The following is a 17,958-nucleotide window of genomic DNA, read 5'->3' as shown; positions in this document are numbered from 1 at the left end:
CTGTAATCAGAGGGGTCACAGGAACTTCCTTTCTTTGGAATTTGGTCGATATTGGCTTCTTTCCATAAATTAGGGAATGAAGACGTACGTATGCAGTCTGAATAATTTAGCTAGAACAGACGCAAGTTGTGGGGAACACTTTTTCAAAACAGTTGGAGGAATTCTATCTGGACCTGAAGCTTTGTTGGTTGGTAAATTGTCTAGGATGGATTTTACGTATCTTGTGTGTATTTTCAGTGTAACATTTTTGGGTGAGTCAAGTTCTAGTACTGGGACGTTCTGGCTAACTTCCTCTGTGGTATAATTTCTGGCAAATGTACTGGCAAGGATACTCGCATTCCCATGCAGGTCATTTTTAATGTTGCCATCTGATGATATTACTGGGGGAATGGATTAAGACTTGTTAAAGTTACTGTTGAAAGAGTTAAGAGCTGAGCAGAATATTTTATTGTCATTAGGGTTGTTAACTAGTTTTGATGATTGATTTTGAATAAGGTTTGATATAGCGAGATTTAATACTGCATTTGTATGGTTTCTAGTAATTTTAAATTGGCAGATTCCGTTTTTTTTTTTTTTTTTTTTTTTTTAAGAGTTATATGCTAATGACTTTTGGGCTGCTGCTCTGGCACAGTTGCTTTCAAACCATTTTGGAGAGTTCGATCTTTTAATGATCTGTTAAATCCATCCCAACTAGAATTAAGTCATTAATGTGGGACTGGGTTGAAATTATATCACTAGAGAAGAAAGACTGCCACGGAATGTCAGCAAGATAATTTCTAAATCCATCCCAGTTTGCCCTATCAAACTGCCATCGGGTCACTCTGACAAGTTCAGAACGGGGAGGTTTGTGGGGAGGGGCTAACTAATAAGGCTTTGATGATATTATGGTCAGAGGATCCAAGTTATATCAAATACATAATAAAATACAGTAAGGTCTTGGTTTTAGCTGCACACGGGCTATGTTAGTTGAAGTCTTGCTACTTTGAACGACTACTGGTGCTATTTCCTAACAGCTAATTTGGGAACCCCACTCAAGTAGTTTTCGTGTTAGTTTGACTACACAAAATTGACGCACATCTCCCCCAGGAGAGAGAGAGAGAGAGAGAGAGAGAGAGAGAGAGAGAGAGAGAGAGAGAAGGCAGACCAGGGGCAGTGTTAAGTGCATTGTCAAGCTGAGGGAAAGATGAAGGGAGGGAAGGAAGGAGGGCGAGAATGATTGAATGAAAAAGCGCCGTAACATCGAGGTCATCTGGCGTCATATGTAAAACAATAATATAATAAAAAACAAAATAAAGAAATGAAAGCACAAGTTTATAAGACATAAAAGAAACAAAATTCCCTAGGGTGATGCACATCCCCCCAGGAGAGAGAGAGAGAGAGAGAGAGAGAGAGAGAGAGAGAGAGAGAGGCATCGCGAGTATGGAAAATGTGGCAACACTGTACAGAGGTTCGTGCCCCACCCAAACAGCCACTTTAGAATGGTACGACCATAGCCACATACGGTACGGTAAGACCTCCTTGTTCGAAGACAAATCTAGTGAAGATTCCAAGATATAAGAATCCAGCCTGGAGAGAGCCATGATACACAGCATCAGGAAAAGAAATGAAGCAGTTCAAGAGAAAGCCACTGGGCACACAAGCTCGAATGACGAAGATGAGCAAGAAACTGTGAGTGTTTCTGCCAACATTATAAGTGAAGAAAAAAACTCAAGATCCCTGTGATTTTGACTTTGACAAGTGCATGGACCAGCTGGTTTAACGGGAAGGAGACCCTTTAAAGTAGTGGGAAAAAATGAAGTTCTGCTTCCCACGTTAAGTCGTCTTGCAAACAAGTACCTGTCTTCTCACACCTTCATCAGCTGAAAGTGAGTTTGTTTAGCATTGGGGGTAATATTTTCAGTTCTCACAGGAATTAATTTAGTGCAGAAAGTGCCGAAATTTGAATGTTTTTTCAGTATAACGTAGTCTTCGAATTTTTGCTTTTGAATATTGAGAAAATATGAAATGTTTAATTATGCATATATTTCTAAGTTCTATTGGTCTATATTATGATTATTTACTGAAAAATTGGTAATTGTATTTCTTTATATCATATTGTAGTTTCTGACAATGGAATTTTCAGTGCACCATTTGTACTGCTGTACGAAGCCCTATAAATCTACAAGTTCAAACTATTTAAACTTTATAATTTTGATGCTACAGGTGACTGTGGACTAAAAAGCTGACAAATTTGTAATTTCTCAAGAGCTAAAGTTCTGGCACTGGTAGTACAAGATGGTTTACTGAATACATTAATTAGTTTCTAGGTTCTGTTAATTTGATAATAAACATGTAAGAGCATTTTGGAAATTATACTTCTTATATCTTTGTACCTTTGAATAGAATTTTCCTTTTTATCATATTTCTTTTGCTGTATTTACAATTAATCTAATCATAAATGATATATTTTTTTCTTTTTTACTTTACAATGGCGTTCTTCATTTTGCTTCTAGTGTAAAGTTAGTTATCCTTGTGATTTAAGGAAGGAAACAGTATCTCCGTGTTTTATTCATTATTTACACAAATAGATGAACGACTTAGCCAAAAAATGTCATTCCCACGGTTATACTGTATTTGGGAATAACAACATTCGGTACCAGTCACTTGTTAGAATCAGAATATTGGAATCGGTTGAACAGTGAGTTTCTGTATTGGTATCGGTATCGGCCAACATCTTGTTATTACCACATCGTTGGATTGGCTTATATCTTTGATTGGGTAAGAGTACCGTAAAACACCCTAACTTCAGACACGTTCTATGTGCTTTAATGAATAATTTTGTGTAAAATGGTGCAATTTTATCCCTGTTGGTGTCAAGTGGTAGCCAGGGACAGTACCTACTGAATCCATATAATAAAAAAAAAAAATAGCCACGCTAAACCCTTTTTTTTTTTTTTTTTTTTCCATTTTCAAGTGTCCGAAGTTAGGAACAAATTTGCTAACTTCGGACAGCTATTCCAAACTTGGGACATCCAGGTATTTGCCCTTGAAAAATGTGAGTGTTTAATAGCGCCTGTCTCTGGACACACTTGCCAAAATTCGGACAGTTTAGAAGTTTTAAAAAAATGTCAAAAAATATATTGGGCACTCGTGGCCCAAGTTATACATATACAAAGAGAAATATCTAAAAATATATTCTTTCTTGAGCTCATAATTTGAGATCACATTATGATGCATCATACCACATTGTAGTGAGGTATTCTGGCCATAAATATAACTAAGAACTCTTCAGAACTTTTTCAGACGAAAAAATTATATAAAAATGCATTGCATATATTCCAAACTGTAAGAGGAACCGATCTCTTTTTCCTAAACAAAACTTCACCTAATAATCAAGTAGCTACCTCACTGACTCAACAAATGCATACTGAAATAACATAATACAATGTTAAACACTTCTTACTGGTTCTAATGAGACCCACACCCCCACTATCACGCACACAAATCAACAGACACACGCACACACAGACACATGTTATGAAGGCATCATGGAATGTATTAACGAGCTACACACTTTTGTCTTACACACACACACACACATACACACACTCCCATAAGAGGCCTGTGCTTGTAAAACACACACACACACACACACACACACACACACACTCCCATAAGAGGCCTGTGCTTGTAAAACACACACACACACACACACACACACACACACACACACACACACACACACACACACACACACTCCCCTAAGAGGCCTGTGATTGTAACACACACACACACACACACACACACACACACACACACACACACACACACACACTCCCCTAAGAGGCCTGTGCTTGTAACACACACACACACACACACACACACACACACACACACACACACACACACACACACACACACACACACACACACACACACACACACACACACACACACACACACACACACTTTCCTAATTGGCCATTGTTTGTAAAACACACACACACACACACACACACACACACACACACACACACACACACACACACACACAATACTAATTGGCCTGTGATTGTAAAACACACACACACACACACACACACACACACACACACACACACACACACACACACACACACTTTCCTAATTGGCCTGTGCTTGTAAAACACACACACACACACACACACACACACACACACACACACACACACACACACACACACCTATAGTCTGTATTTTTCTAGTAATTTGTCTGTCCAAGTTAAAGAATTTTTTTTCTGAAAAACACAAACATATTCATTAAAACAGTCATAGCAAGATTATGCATACATATATTTTAAAACAGTTTACTGCCCAGTAAGTACAACACTTTTCCACATATAATCGTACTGATCACGTTCTTACAATTGAAACTGTTTGTTCTGTGTGAACAAAGTTTTGCAGGGTTAAAAAATATCGATTTTTTTTTTTCCATTTGATTCACATTTTTTTTTTTTTAACACATATATTCAAGCTAGTTTAATAGGACTTATACATAATAATCTCTAAAGTTACCCTACCTACCCATATCATTATTTTTTTGCAAATATCGCACTGTCTTCCAATAAACTTCAATTATTACATTTTTTTTTTCGCAAAATGTCCGTAGTTTGGTCGCTGTCCGAAATTACGGTGTTTTACAGTAATCTTGTTTAAATTGCGTCAAAAATTCAGCTCTTACCTCTTTTGACCAGCCAAAGTTTGCCGCAAGAGTAGCCTCCGATTTTTAACAATATCCAACTCAATTCTGTATCATCTTTAAACATACTTGGGGTTTCATTCTCTTGGGATTTATCTTGAAAAGATCATATTACCTCTCTTGTAAAATCAGCTTCCATGAGATTAGGCATGCTAAGCCGACTCCGTGCCTTCTCTACTCCTGTACAGTTGTTGACTTTATATATAGGGCTTATTCAACTGATTGGAGTACAACCCTCACGCACGGGGAGGTTCCCCACGTACAACTCTTCCAACAAGGTGGAGTCAAAGGTTTTTCATCTCACTAACTCCCCACCTCTTAGTGGCTCCCTTCAGTCCCCCTCTGTTCATGCACTGTTGTATCTTTATCTGTTTTCTATCACTATTTCAAAGGTTGTTGCTCCTCTGAACTGCCTGCTTGCATTCCTCTATCACTACAATGGGCACGAAGCAGCCATCTAGCAACAAACTCTCACCCTTTTCCTATCCAACTCTCTAACGCAAAAGCTAACCATTACTCTCAGTCCTTCATGTAAGCAACAGGTCAACTCTGGAATTGTCTTCCTCAGTCTGTATTTCCTACTGCCTATGAATTCCGGTCTTTAAACGCAGTGTGTCCAGGCATCTGGAAATGAACTACCTTGAATTTGGTTTTTTGGTATTTTTTTATTTATTCTTTGAGGGAACAATCTTGCAGGTTTCTAGCCTTGGCTCCTTCTTCCTTGCAGAAAAAAGAATCAGCGTTATGCATAATTTAGTTATCACAGTCTGGAGGACATTCTGCTGTTCTTCACTCCAGATGAAAGAAATATCTTTATTCAAAAGGAATGTGAATGGGTTTGGTGTTAGAGCAAACCCTACAGTGAACTGTCTGTAATATCCTGCCAACCCTAGGAAGGCTCTTACATTACCTGTGGAGATTGATGTGGGGAGTTCTCTCACTGACTTATAGCTGGCGGTTCTAATTCCTTTACTATCTAATACATATCTCTGAAATTTTATCTGGCGTTTCATGAAGGAACATTTAAGTATTTTAAACCTGAGGCCTGCAGTTCCATGTTTATTGAGTACTTCATATACTTTTTAGTGTGTTCCACAACTTCCGCTGACAAAATGATCATGTCGTCAAGATAAGCCATTACTCACTTACCATTCAGAGCTGTAACCACGCCGCTGACAAGGTGTCTCATAGGCCCATACTCATTTTTTTTCTGATAATGACCTGTTGATAATAACGTTGACACTGGTTAGTTCTCCAGTTAGTTCTTGTTGCCAGTGTACACTTTAAAAATCAGATGGGGAAAATATCCTACCTTCAGCACCGATTGGCTTGAGGTCTTCGACCAAGACAGGCAGAGCAACCCTGTCGTTAATTGTTAGATTGTCAAGTTTTCTATAGTCTACGACTGGATGCAATGTTCCACTTTTTTCTGGAACTAGGAACATTGGGAATTTTCACGGAGAACAAGAATGTGCAATAACTCCCTCGTCAACCATGTTTTGAAGTTATTGCTGAGTGATGTTTGCTTACATGGGATAGGCGGAACGCCGGTATGTTAATAAGTTTTCATCCCAGGATTGCCTTTATCTTATGTCTGACTATGTGGGTGAGACCCAAGAATTCTCCATCCAATGCAATCACACACATATGTTTATTGAGCAATTTCAAGACTTCTGACTTAGCTTCTGGATAACGACTGGGGCCTAAAGTAGCTTAAAGTGACTTCCAAACTGGGGACGCTGGCCATATTACCGTGAACAGAACTTATGGAACAGGGTGGCAAAGGGAAAGCCTCTTGTATTACCTCTACAGCCGCTGGGTATCCAGGGAATAACATATTTTAGTTTTCGTTCGTCTTCGTTTCTAAAGGCTCCAGCATGCTTGCATATTTCGGCCTTGGTCACCTTATGGCGGCTGTCCATGCTGCTCGATCTCTAGCAGCCTCCCTATTTAGTCACGTATCCCTGAGACCACGCTCACTGACTTCACCCCAGGTCTTTTTCGGTTCACCTCTTTTAGCTCTACCCCAAACATTAACATTTCTCACTTTCTGCACCCAGTTATCATCACCAATCCTCTCCGCGTGCCCAAACTACCTCAGCTACACCTCCTCATCACAACACTAATACACTCCAGTCCTATCCTACTTCTTAACCCTTCCATCGTAAACCTGGCCCCCCAGGCATCGCACTCAAGAATGTACTGCACTTCCATCTAATCATTGTCATTTCTGAATGTCTGAGCCTGCGACCATCCTCTTCCTTTACTGCCCAGGTCACACTGCCATACAGCATTACACTCCTAACACATGCTGCATAAAGAGATCGTTTACCACGGTGAGAGAGCCCTCTCAGTGTCAGTAGAGTCAACATCTCCCTGCATTTTTTCCAACCAGTCCTCAGTCTAGCCACAGAGCTAGCTCCAGCCTCACTCCCAGCACTTAACAAGTCTCTCAGATAACAAAACTCTTCCACACACTCGAGAGACTCACCTGCAAGATCAATCCTTTCATGCCTGACAATCTCCACATGCTCTCCTTGACAAGCTGCACACATGAAATCAGCATTGTCTAACAGTCTGCCTCTATTACCATTACACCTCTTGTGCACCCACTTATCACAAAGACTGCACAAGATGGAATTACTTTCCACGCCCTTGTGGCAAATTGCACATGACCACCCTCCCTCTACTTTGACAGTGCCGCCACCAGCCCTTGATACCATCACCTTTGTTACCTCCGCCAACGAAGTTGGAAGAGATTATGTATTCGTCTATGTTTGTCTTCTTGTTTGTTTGTCCAGACGACATATCCAAAAGTTCTCAAAGAATTTCAATGAAATTATGTGGAAAGGTGGACCATGGACCCAGAAAGAATTGGTTAAATTTTGGCCCGATCCGGATCTGGATCCTACAGCACAATATCTCGAAAAGTTCTCAATGAATTTCAATGAAATATCGTGGAAGGGCAGGCCATGGGCCAAGAAAGAATTTTAATAAATTTTGGGGCGGATCCGGATTAGGTTCCGGCATTGGCGGAGGAATGCGTTCTATGATTGCTTTCTAGTTTTATCTGCATTTCCTCTCAAGCCCTTGTGTTCCATACCATCTCTCCACTTCCTAAATCTTTTCTCCACCTCCCTTTCATTCTCTGCAATGAACACCAAATCATCAGCATACATCTCCCACGGGAGTCCATTTCTGAGATCACTTGAGAGGACTTCAAGTACAGTAATAAACAACAAGGGGCTCAAGACTGACCCCTGATGCACACCAACATTCACATAAAGTCATCACTCAAAACTCCATTCAGTATTACCTGGGTGCAAGCACCCACATACATAGCCATAACCACCCTAACCAACCACTCCTCCATCTCAAGCTTTCTCATTGTCCACTTTACCAACTCTCTGGGGACTCTGTCAAAGGCCCTCTCCAGATCAACAAAAACAAAGTATAGATCCTTTTACTTTCCTGTATATTTTTCCTGAAGCTGTCAAACAATGAATCTGGCATCAGTGGTCCCTTTGCCTGACATAAACTCATCAGTGTTCACTCTTTCCCTAATCATACATTGTAGGACTCTCCCCGTTACCTTCATTATCTGGTCCAAAAGCTTTATGTCTCTATAATTTCCTCGTTCCACAGGATCACCCTTCCCTCTGTACACATTTCCAATCACACTCTCAGCCAATCACCTGAGACAGCACATTTATATATAATCGTATTTTCCAGGTCAGTAACTAACTCCACTCTTATGTCTGAGGCCTTCAGCATTTCAGCAGTCAACCCAGACACACCTGATGCCTTCCCCACCTGCATCCTGCCAATTGCCCTGCTCACAGTAGCAGCGTCAATAAAAGGCCAAGGGCCAAACACTGGATCTATTGGCTTCAAACCTTCCCTATTCCAGTCAAACTCTTCATTCAACAACCGGTTATAATGCTCTCTCCAGATGTCTTTAATATCCCCATAGTTCACCACTATCTTTCCTTCATCACTTCTCACACATTGCTCACCTATGATATCCCTGTTTTCCCTCTGATTTGTCACCTTAAATATCATTCTTCTTTTCCACACTATATAGGTTATCTATTAAAAGTCTCCGAGGCTCAAATTTTGCCCTGTAAACCTCTTTTCCAGCCCTACGTTTGGCAACCAAGTATTCCTCTTTGTTACCACACCTTTTCCATTCGCGGATAAGCCTTCTTTTCTCCTTAACTGCAACTTCTACACCCTCCTCCCACAAAGAAGTTACTTTATGACTTGGGGTGGCCCCTTGTCCGTCCATACACTGAATCAGTAACTCTCAGGAGATTGTTCTCGAGGGGACTGTACTGTTCATTAACACTTCTGTCAACAGCTCCCTGTTCATCCACCACTCTGCTCCTTATTTAAGATTTGTTCGTGCGGTTGAGTATGGGCATGGCAGTGATTCTGTTAACACAAACAGAACAGGGAGATGACTTCATGGAAGGTCTTTTTATATAGACAGAATCAGGCAAACATACAGTATGTGTGCTTACATTCACACTTGTTAGTTTGAAAGAAGGCACAGATGTAAACCGACGCTTTAGTCAGCTCATGAGGAATCAGCTGCATCAGTTCAGTTGATATCCCATTACCATATGTGAGGTGCTAAGAGCTATTATGCCACATATAGAGATATAGATAAAAACATCAGGTGGTGAGGATGAGTCGTTTCGTTTGTCCTTAAAGGAATGCCTATCAGACAGCTTGGTCATATGGACTTGGTTTGTGTCTGGGTGAGGTTTTATGTTGATTGACTTGGGTGCTTTGTGGGGAGTGAATTTATTTCTCGTAATGATTTCGCCCTTGGTAATCGCAACATCTGTTTAGTGCTCTTTTAGATTCAGTAGATCATGAATTGCGTCTGCTTGTGCCATTATGTTACTGGTATTATACCAAAGTAGAAATCATTATAATCTTAGTTGTTAAGTCAGAACTTCAGCGTAGTCCATCCTAGGCAGGGGATTTTTTAACCATCGACTCCATACAGCTGTAACTCAGAAGGCAGTACTTCAGCGTTACTAGAGGAGCTGTAATTTTTCATGGTAAATGAATTCCCAGTTAGTGTGTCTACTGCTGGTCTTTTATGGGTGAGGCAAGTAAAATGAGTATTATCAGTACTTTACATATGATGATCATGGACTGGTCAATATTTAATGTGTCCATAGTGGCTGAGGTTGGATTTACAGAAACTGAGTGTGTGGATTTGATGGTACTATTATTAGTATGTTTAGTCATGATGCACATGCCTTACCCCTGATGCTTATTCTTAGGTGGCTTACATTTTTGGGTGGTATGGCCAGAGGACTGATAGTAAGTGAAGCGTGCTTTGAATTAGTACACTGTTTTCTTGGGTAGGCTGTAGGTGGCGTTTGTTCAATGGGTGTAGCAGTTCGGCTTTCGTCAGCGAGTTTCCTAAAACAATCCATTTCCTTGTGACCGTATAATCTACTATATTTACGCGTGTTGTGTGATTTCCTAATGAAGTAGTTAATCGCTTCACGGCCAGGTTTTGTATGACATGTATAGTCAGTCAAGTCTTCAGCTTTAGCACTTTGTGTTGCCAATATTCTCCTTGTGCGAGGACTATACTCAAGGAATTTCTATGCATGGATCAAATCGTTCACAAATGAGAAGCGTCGACGGGGATGGCCACAGCTGACGGATGCTGTGGTGAAGGGGTTGATGAGGGTTTAAGCATGGACAGAAGAAGGGTGGAAAAGGCAAAAGAGTTTCTTTTACAAATACAAGTTATGTGATGAATGAATATGATGGTATTGGACTATATCTATTACAACCCTCGGCATGCGTGCGTGCATGCATGCATGCATGTGTGTGTGTGTGTGTGTGTGTGTGTGTGTGTGTGTGTGTGTGTGTGTGTGTGTGTGTGTGTGTGTGTAGTAAACCAAAACAGGAAAAAAGCTTTTGATGAAATTTGAGAAGATGGTTGGAACTGGATCACAGGTGGGCCACTTCCAGTTTGGTGTCGATCGATATTTTCTGGTGGAGTATTTTAATCGCTAATAATTGTCCTCACTTGCAAGAAGCGATGGTGTCTTTCTGTGGAACTTAATGCGTCTTTGGAGAGAGAGAGAGAGAGAGTTGTATATCTAAGGTCCAACGTCTATCACTTCAGTGATGCTGCGAACAGACTATATTATTCAGCAGAAAATGGTGGGAGCTGTGATGATGACGGTGGTGATGGTAACTGTGATGAAGCTAGTGGTTGTGGTGGTGCTGGTGCTAGCTGTAATGATGATGATGGTGGTGGAAGCTGTAATGGTGATGAAGGCAGGTGTGATGATCATGGTGGTGGTTTTGGTGGTAGCTATGATGGTGTTGATGGTATCCGTGGTGGTTGTGGTTGTAGTGATAGAGATAGAGGTTATGGTGGTGGTGGAAGCTGTGATGGTGTTGATGATATCTGTGGTGGTTGTGGTTGTAGAGGCAGAGGTAGAGGTTACAGTGGTGGTGGTGGTAGTTATAGTAGCTGTGATGATTGTGGTGATGGTGGTAGTGGCAGCTGTGACGGTGGTGATGGTGCTGGTACTGGAAGCTCTGATGGTGATGATTGTGGTGGTGATGGTAGCTGTGTTGATGGTGGTGGTGATCATGATCATGGTGGTGGTGATTGTCGAAGCTGTGATGGTTGTGGTGGTGGTGGTAGCGGTAATGATGATGATGGTGTTGGTGGATGCTGTTGGGGTAGTGGTGGTGGTGGTAGCTGTGATGGTGGTGGAGGTAGCTGTCATGATGGTGGTGGTCGTGGTATCTATGGTAGTGGTAGCTAAGGTGGTGGTGATGGTGATTGTAGCTGTGGTGGTGGTGGTGATTGTGGTATGTGATGATAATGGTGCTAACTCTGACGGTGGTAGTGGTAGTAGTGGTGGTGGTGGTGGTAGCTGTGGTGGTGGTATATATGGTAGTTGTGATGATGCTGTTGTTGATGGTTGCTGTTGTGGTAATGGTGGTGGTGGTGATGGTGGTGGTGGTGGTGGAAGTTGTGGTAGGTATTCAAAAACAGTACTCACAAAGTACTTGCTCCAAAGAGAAGCGTGGTTCAGAGAAGGCTGTGCATTGTAGGATGTTACTGGGTACTTGTGATATGTTGTGTTTTTATTCACGGTAACGAATTTGGGAGAAATTTCGTAGACGTGTTGTCCCAGCCCTCCCTTAACCGCCCAACAAACTGCCATCCTATTTATATAGATCTACTCGCTTTAGTCCATCGTGCTACTTTCATTTCATATAAGAATCACATAATATGTCGTTCAGACAACACTTTTGTTTCCCCAGGAGTTGTTATAGGGGGATGTCCTTATGCCACTTAATATGGTATCATTTATAAGTGGTGGCCATCACGCAAAAAGTGTTTTACTACAGCCATTCTCGTAGACGAATGATCCCTAGGCAGTGAGTGACAGAATTCTTTAGGCAACAATCTCCAGCGATAGCTTTTTTCAGAACATCTTCAGGCAGAAGCAGGATACAGTGTGTAAAGTAATACAGCAATTAATGTTATCAACATTTTGGAACGGATAAGTGGCGATGGGAGCGAGACGCTGAATTACTGAATGGGTAAACAGGAAGGCACTGAGATATTATGAATATAAAGGGAATGCACACAACTAGGGCGCTAAAGAAAACATTTAACAATGAAAAGAAGGGTATGGAAGAAAAGTGTTGAGCAGAATATTAGAGAGAGAGAGAGAGAGAGAGAGAGAGAGAGAGAGAGAGAGAGAAAGGTCCATTGTCTGACAAAGGACTGGCTAAATTTAAGGAAGGGTGCGGAAGGATAGGGGAGGGAGTTTGACAGAAGCGTCACAAATGGAGGTCTGCTGATTATGTCAAGCAGTGTTTACAAACAAAAGCCGGAGTTCGAACGTATACAGTACGTACTGCACATTTGGAGATTTTCATATCTTAGCTGTTGTAGGTGAATCTGTTGCTCTGAGGGATGGTGCTGGGGCCAGTTGTGAATGGGGAGGCAGAGACTTACTGTGGGGTATAGGGAGGGGAGAGTGGCAAAGGTGGACTGGAGAATGGGTAGCTTATATTGCAAGGTTAATGATGTAGTGGAATGACAGCTGTGCAGGAGAAGCGGGGTTCGATGGAGAAAGTAGAGAAGGCCAAGTGACTATGAGGGCAATCCTGATATCAATGACACTAGACCCACATGCTGTGCAGCAGAAGTCAGGGGAAAGCAGATGGCGAAAGTGGAAAGTTAAGGGCTTAAACACAGCCAGGTGAGGGAGTGGGATCTAGAAATAGGTCAGGGAAAGCAGATTTTATTGGAGGTTAGATGCACACGGGATGGATACGTCAACAGTGTTGGTGGATCTTGCTAGTCTTGGGTGTTAGTGGTCCAGGAGGGTCAGGGGATATGTGGGAATTATTTGTCATTTTTGTCTTCGGGTGCATGTAGTTTCCTCCCATTTTAACTTTTATCTTTTGTACTTAGGTCTTCTGTCTTCTATGTTGAATTTTCTACCTTCTTTGTAGAACATGCAGGCTTTTGTGGTGTATTTTTTGTTTCTCTTAATTCACGATTCTTCTAGGTTTGTCAATGGTCGTCCACTTCAGTGCTTTCATTTATAGCCTTGGTCTTATTTGATGACATCAGTTTTTACAGTCTTGTATCCTTAAAAAGGGGAGGCCAGTCGTCGGTTTTGGAGATGATGAGTTTGGATGTAGTGTCTTGGAGAACATCTTTTGTTTGGTTTTGCTGGATGATGAAAATGCCAAACTCACAAGTGGCTTCTTGCGGGTGAGGGTGAATGTCCTGGGTGCTGCAGGCTCTTCGATGGCTTATCTCCCTGTCCAATCTGGCAGTCAAGTCGTTGAGACTGAAGGTGCTGGTATTGATGTGGCTGATGTCCGTGGTTAGGTCGTTTTGAATATTTTGGCCAATCTTATTAAACAAAATATGACAAATGTTGTCTGTGGCATTTAAGGCATCATGGGCTGTGTGTTCACGGCGTTACTTTGTGCATGCTGCTATGGTGAGCCGCTGCCACGTGTCACAGTGGAGATCAGCTTAGTACTTCGTCTGGTGCCTGTGTTATATGTGGCAGTTGAAGCATCTGAATGGTCTGACCCATTAAGTGCTGCATATTGAATACTGATTTTGTACATATATATATATATATATATATATATATATATATACATATATATATATATATATATATATATATATATATATATATATATATATATACAGGAGAAGGAACCAAGGGCTAGGAGCCTGCATAACAGTTCCTCCTCCCCCCCCCAAAAAAAAAGGGGAGCCGAAATCAAGATCCGTTCATTTCGAGATGCCTGGACACACTGCGTTTGCAAAGACTGGAGGTTATATATATATATATATATATATATATATATATATATACTCTCTCTCTCTCTCTCTCTCTCTCTCTCTCTCTCTCTCTCTCTCTCTCTCTTTCTCTATACGGTACATTTAATTGCAAGGCCATGAACCAATTTTTTTTTTTTTTTTTTTATCGCATATTAGCAAAAATTGAAGCATTTGACATGTAATGGTCCTACTGATGGAATACCATTATTCTTCATTTCCATGGCACCCTTTGTAAACAAAAACATAAGCTACCAAATGAACTCAATGATGCATTTCATCTTTAGGAACGTACGTGTCTGGAGCAGCACTGGTAGTCATGATGTGGGTGAAGTGTAACTCCGGTGTGGCCATGGCGGTCATGTGTGTGGCTGTGGGTGCACTGGGAATGATGAACAGCGGGTCACTCATTTCAGAGCAGGACATCGCACCCAATTTCGCTGGCTCCCTTAAGGGCATTATTAACACTATCGGGTCTCCTACTGGCATCCTGGCGCCGGCTATCACTGGTGCCATCATAAATGACAATGTATGTACTGTATTATGATATGGCGTTTTGTATCAGCATATGGTGATACTTAAAGCTGATCAGCTTTATTTTATAACTTCCTGATTCAACCACTGACATCATCATGAATAACAGCAGCAGTGGGGTAATATGTTAGATGGACTTTTGGTACTCTTTGAAATTTCCTCATCAGTCTTCTTGTCGGTAACTAACTATATCTCCTCAGCAGATGATAGTATCAAAGGAAACAGTCATTAGATACTGTTTCTTTAATATTCGGACAAGTGCTGCTATGTAATGAACACTGATGTAATATCTTGCCGGCAGCAAACGCTGAGTGCATGGAGAGCTGTGTTCGGGCTTTCGGCTGGTCTGTCCTTCATCTGCAGCACCATGTTCATCTTATTCGGTACCGATAAGGTTCAGCCATGGAACAGTCCTAAACCCATGAACGAAAAAGGTAAGAGATGAATGACTATACTGCAGAAAATGGCATTTACAATATGTAAATATGTAATCACCAACGTATATGACTAAATAATGTCAATATCCTGGTCAGTGTCAGTAAAGTAAATGGTAATAAATAAACAGTTAAAACTTGGAATGATGGGACTGGATGTTTGTCAAGAATTAGAGAGACATGGCAATAAGGTAACTAAAAATTATTGAACTCAACTTACTTATATGCATTACGTTGCATTTTGCAGAAAGCGACCCATAACAAGATTCTAGAAGTTGAGGGGAATGATGGTGAGAGAAGGCCACATATAGTTTAATATTGTGATGTCATACACTCAACACAGCAAAAACTAGAAGCAACACTCAGTGAGTGCACCAACAGTGCCTTAAAAAGGTCTAAGGGCGAAACAGTTTGACTATTCCCTATGACCCTTGCCTTCCATCAACTTTTCTCAAGATTGGAGAACTTCTTTCTTGTTTGACCCTCAGCGATTACACCAAACTTGCTCTAGAGTGTATCAAAGCTGTTTAAGTTGACCTTACTTTGTGACTTTGATTTCTGACCTTTAGCTCACAAAATTAAATTTATTCATACATGGCGGAACTTTAGTCATTCCACGAACTTTTGTAAGTACTGAATAAAAACTGTTTCAGTTATATAGTTGGACATTTGATTTTGTTTTGTGACCTTCATCTATGATTGTCTTCAGAATCAAATTCCTCCATCATTTCTTTACCCTGAATCCTCTCACCAAGTAAGATGTAAAATGGATAAAAATAATTTTAGATAACTGTGCCATGTGTCCTTAACCTATGACCTATCGTTCTCAGAACAATGGCTCAGCCTCTTGTCTCACCCACAACCCTTCCACCATATTTGGTTCAATTAGTTAACTCACTGAATGACAGGGATCGAACTTTATTTTATTCTGTGACTTTGGCCTTTGACTGATAGTTCCTAAAATTGTATCCCATCGTTCTTACCTTACCTTGAACCTTACCAAGTCTGGCCAACGCCCTGCCTAGGTAAACTCTTTCACCTTTCTCTGTCAACTTGTACCTTTCCTTCCTGGTAGAAGTTTGCTCTACTTCAGCCTGTCCCAAAGAAGAGAGACCATTCCCGGCCCTCAAACTATCGCTCAATTACTTTAACTTCCTGTATTACAAACAGTTTTTGAGTCTGTTCTTAAAAATTTGAAAAGCACCTTTCCTATTACAACCTTCATTCTGATCGTCAGTGGGGGCTCCAGCAGGGACGCTCCACTGGCGTTCTTCTCACCTTCCTTTCAGACTCCAGGTCATCCTCCTTACAAGACTTTGGCGAAAGCTTTGCGACTGCACTTGGCATCTCAAAGGCTTCGGTCGAGTGTGGCATAAATCTTTAATTTCCAAACTTCCCTCTTATGGTTTCTATCAAGGCAGAAAATAGTTTCTATGATAAGGCCTTCAGCACAAATAACCGGCTCAAATCTCTGCACGCAAGAGTGAGTCGACTTTGTCAATCTGTGGGACCAGTTTTATGAGCAACATACTCTATTCCAGAAAGATGGTCTCCATTTGAACTCAGTAGGAGCGGCACAGCTAGGTAGACTTTTACACGATAAAGTCTCCCTCTTCAGATCAAAAAACGTGGCACGTCCAGGAACAGTAACCTTAACGTAAATACCCACAAAGTCAGATCACCAACTGTTTGGAACGGAATTAGAGTCTGCTATGTTAACGCACGTAGTCTACGTAACAAGTTTGAGGATTTAGAATCTCTAATTTACCTAGAAAATTATGACATCATTGGCATCACAGAGTCCTGGATTAACACATCTGACCGTGACTTTCTAGCGGAATACTCATTAACAGGGTACAATATTTTCAGCTGTGAGCGACCACATCGAGCTGGTGGCGGTGTTTTACTATATGTGAAAACTAGTCTCCATCCCCTTGTGCTATCCAAACCCAGTATTACCAACATAGATGCCAGTTATGTTCAGCTAAGTATTAATTCACACAAAATAAATATATGTCTCATCTATCGTCCTCCAGCACAGTCAACTGAGACAGATGAAAAACTTTATGATCAAATTGCGGAAATTTGTTGTCAAGAGGATAGCGTAATTTTTGGAGACTTTAATCTACCGGTAACAAAGTGGGGTGAACCACTGACGGCACACTCAGGACAAGAGCTTTATACGAATCTTCAAGAAAGCGCCCTTTCCCAACACGTAGAATACCCAACGAGAGGAAACAATATCCTAGACATCATCTTGACTACAAATGATAACCTAGTCAACAACGTTGAAATAGGACCTGAGTTTAGTTCCAGTGATCATCGAACTATACAGTTTAATATTACTACTGAAAAAGTAAAAGAAATGGAGAGCAAAGAAAAGGTCCCAGATTATCGTAGAGCTAATTTCAGCAGGCTGAGAGCGCTACTTGCAACTGCAGATTGGAATCAAATGTCTGAAACCGATGACAAACCAAGCATGGGAAATATTCACCAAAAAATTTAATGAAGTGGTAAAGTCATGTGTGCCACTACGTAACAGACGTCCAGCTGGAAATAGTAAACCAAAGTGGTGGTCCAGTGAAATAAAAAGTAACTTAATAGCCAAAAAACAGGCATACCATAAATATAAAGCTACACAAAATAATGATGATAAATTACAGTACGATAATCTACGCCGCATATCGAAAAGACTTATTAAACAAAGCAAAAGAGCACTGGAGATCCACATTGCTAATACGTGCAAATCAAATCTTAAAGAATTTTACAGTTACATTAGAAAGAAAAAGGTTATGACTACATCAATAGGTCCTCTAGAAACAAACAATGGCAAACACACTGAAAATGAGGTCGAAATGGCAAACATTCTTAACGATTACTTTGCGTCTGTT

The 17,958-nt window shown here is 40.9% G+C and overlaps 1 protein-coding gene across 1 annotated transcript in view; it reads left to right on the top strand.

The window, feature by feature from the left end:
- LOC145405333 (putative inorganic phosphate cotransporter) overlaps positions 1–17,958 on the top strand; it is a 416,371-nt gene that overhangs the window by 383,143 nt on the left and 15,270 nt on the right. Inside the window, exons 8-9 of the mRNA XM_080276745.1 lie at positions 14,387–14,628; positions 14,935–15,067. Coding sequence (XP_080132871.1) covers positions 14,387–14,628; positions 14,935–15,067 — 375 coding nt within the window. The remainder of the gene's footprint in view (positions 1–14,386; positions 14,629–14,934; positions 15,068–17,958) is intronic.

Source organism: Coenobita brevimanus, chromosome 66, assembly GCF_032717465.1.
Source record: "Coenobita brevimanus isolate Jiangsu-jjx chromosome 66, ASM3271746v2, whole genome shotgun sequence".
In the NCBI taxonomy this organism is placed as follows: domain Eukaryota; kingdom Metazoa; phylum Arthropoda; class Malacostraca; order Decapoda; family Coenobitidae; genus Coenobita; species Coenobita brevimanus.
This window is presented reverse-complemented; position numbering and strand designations above follow the sequence as displayed.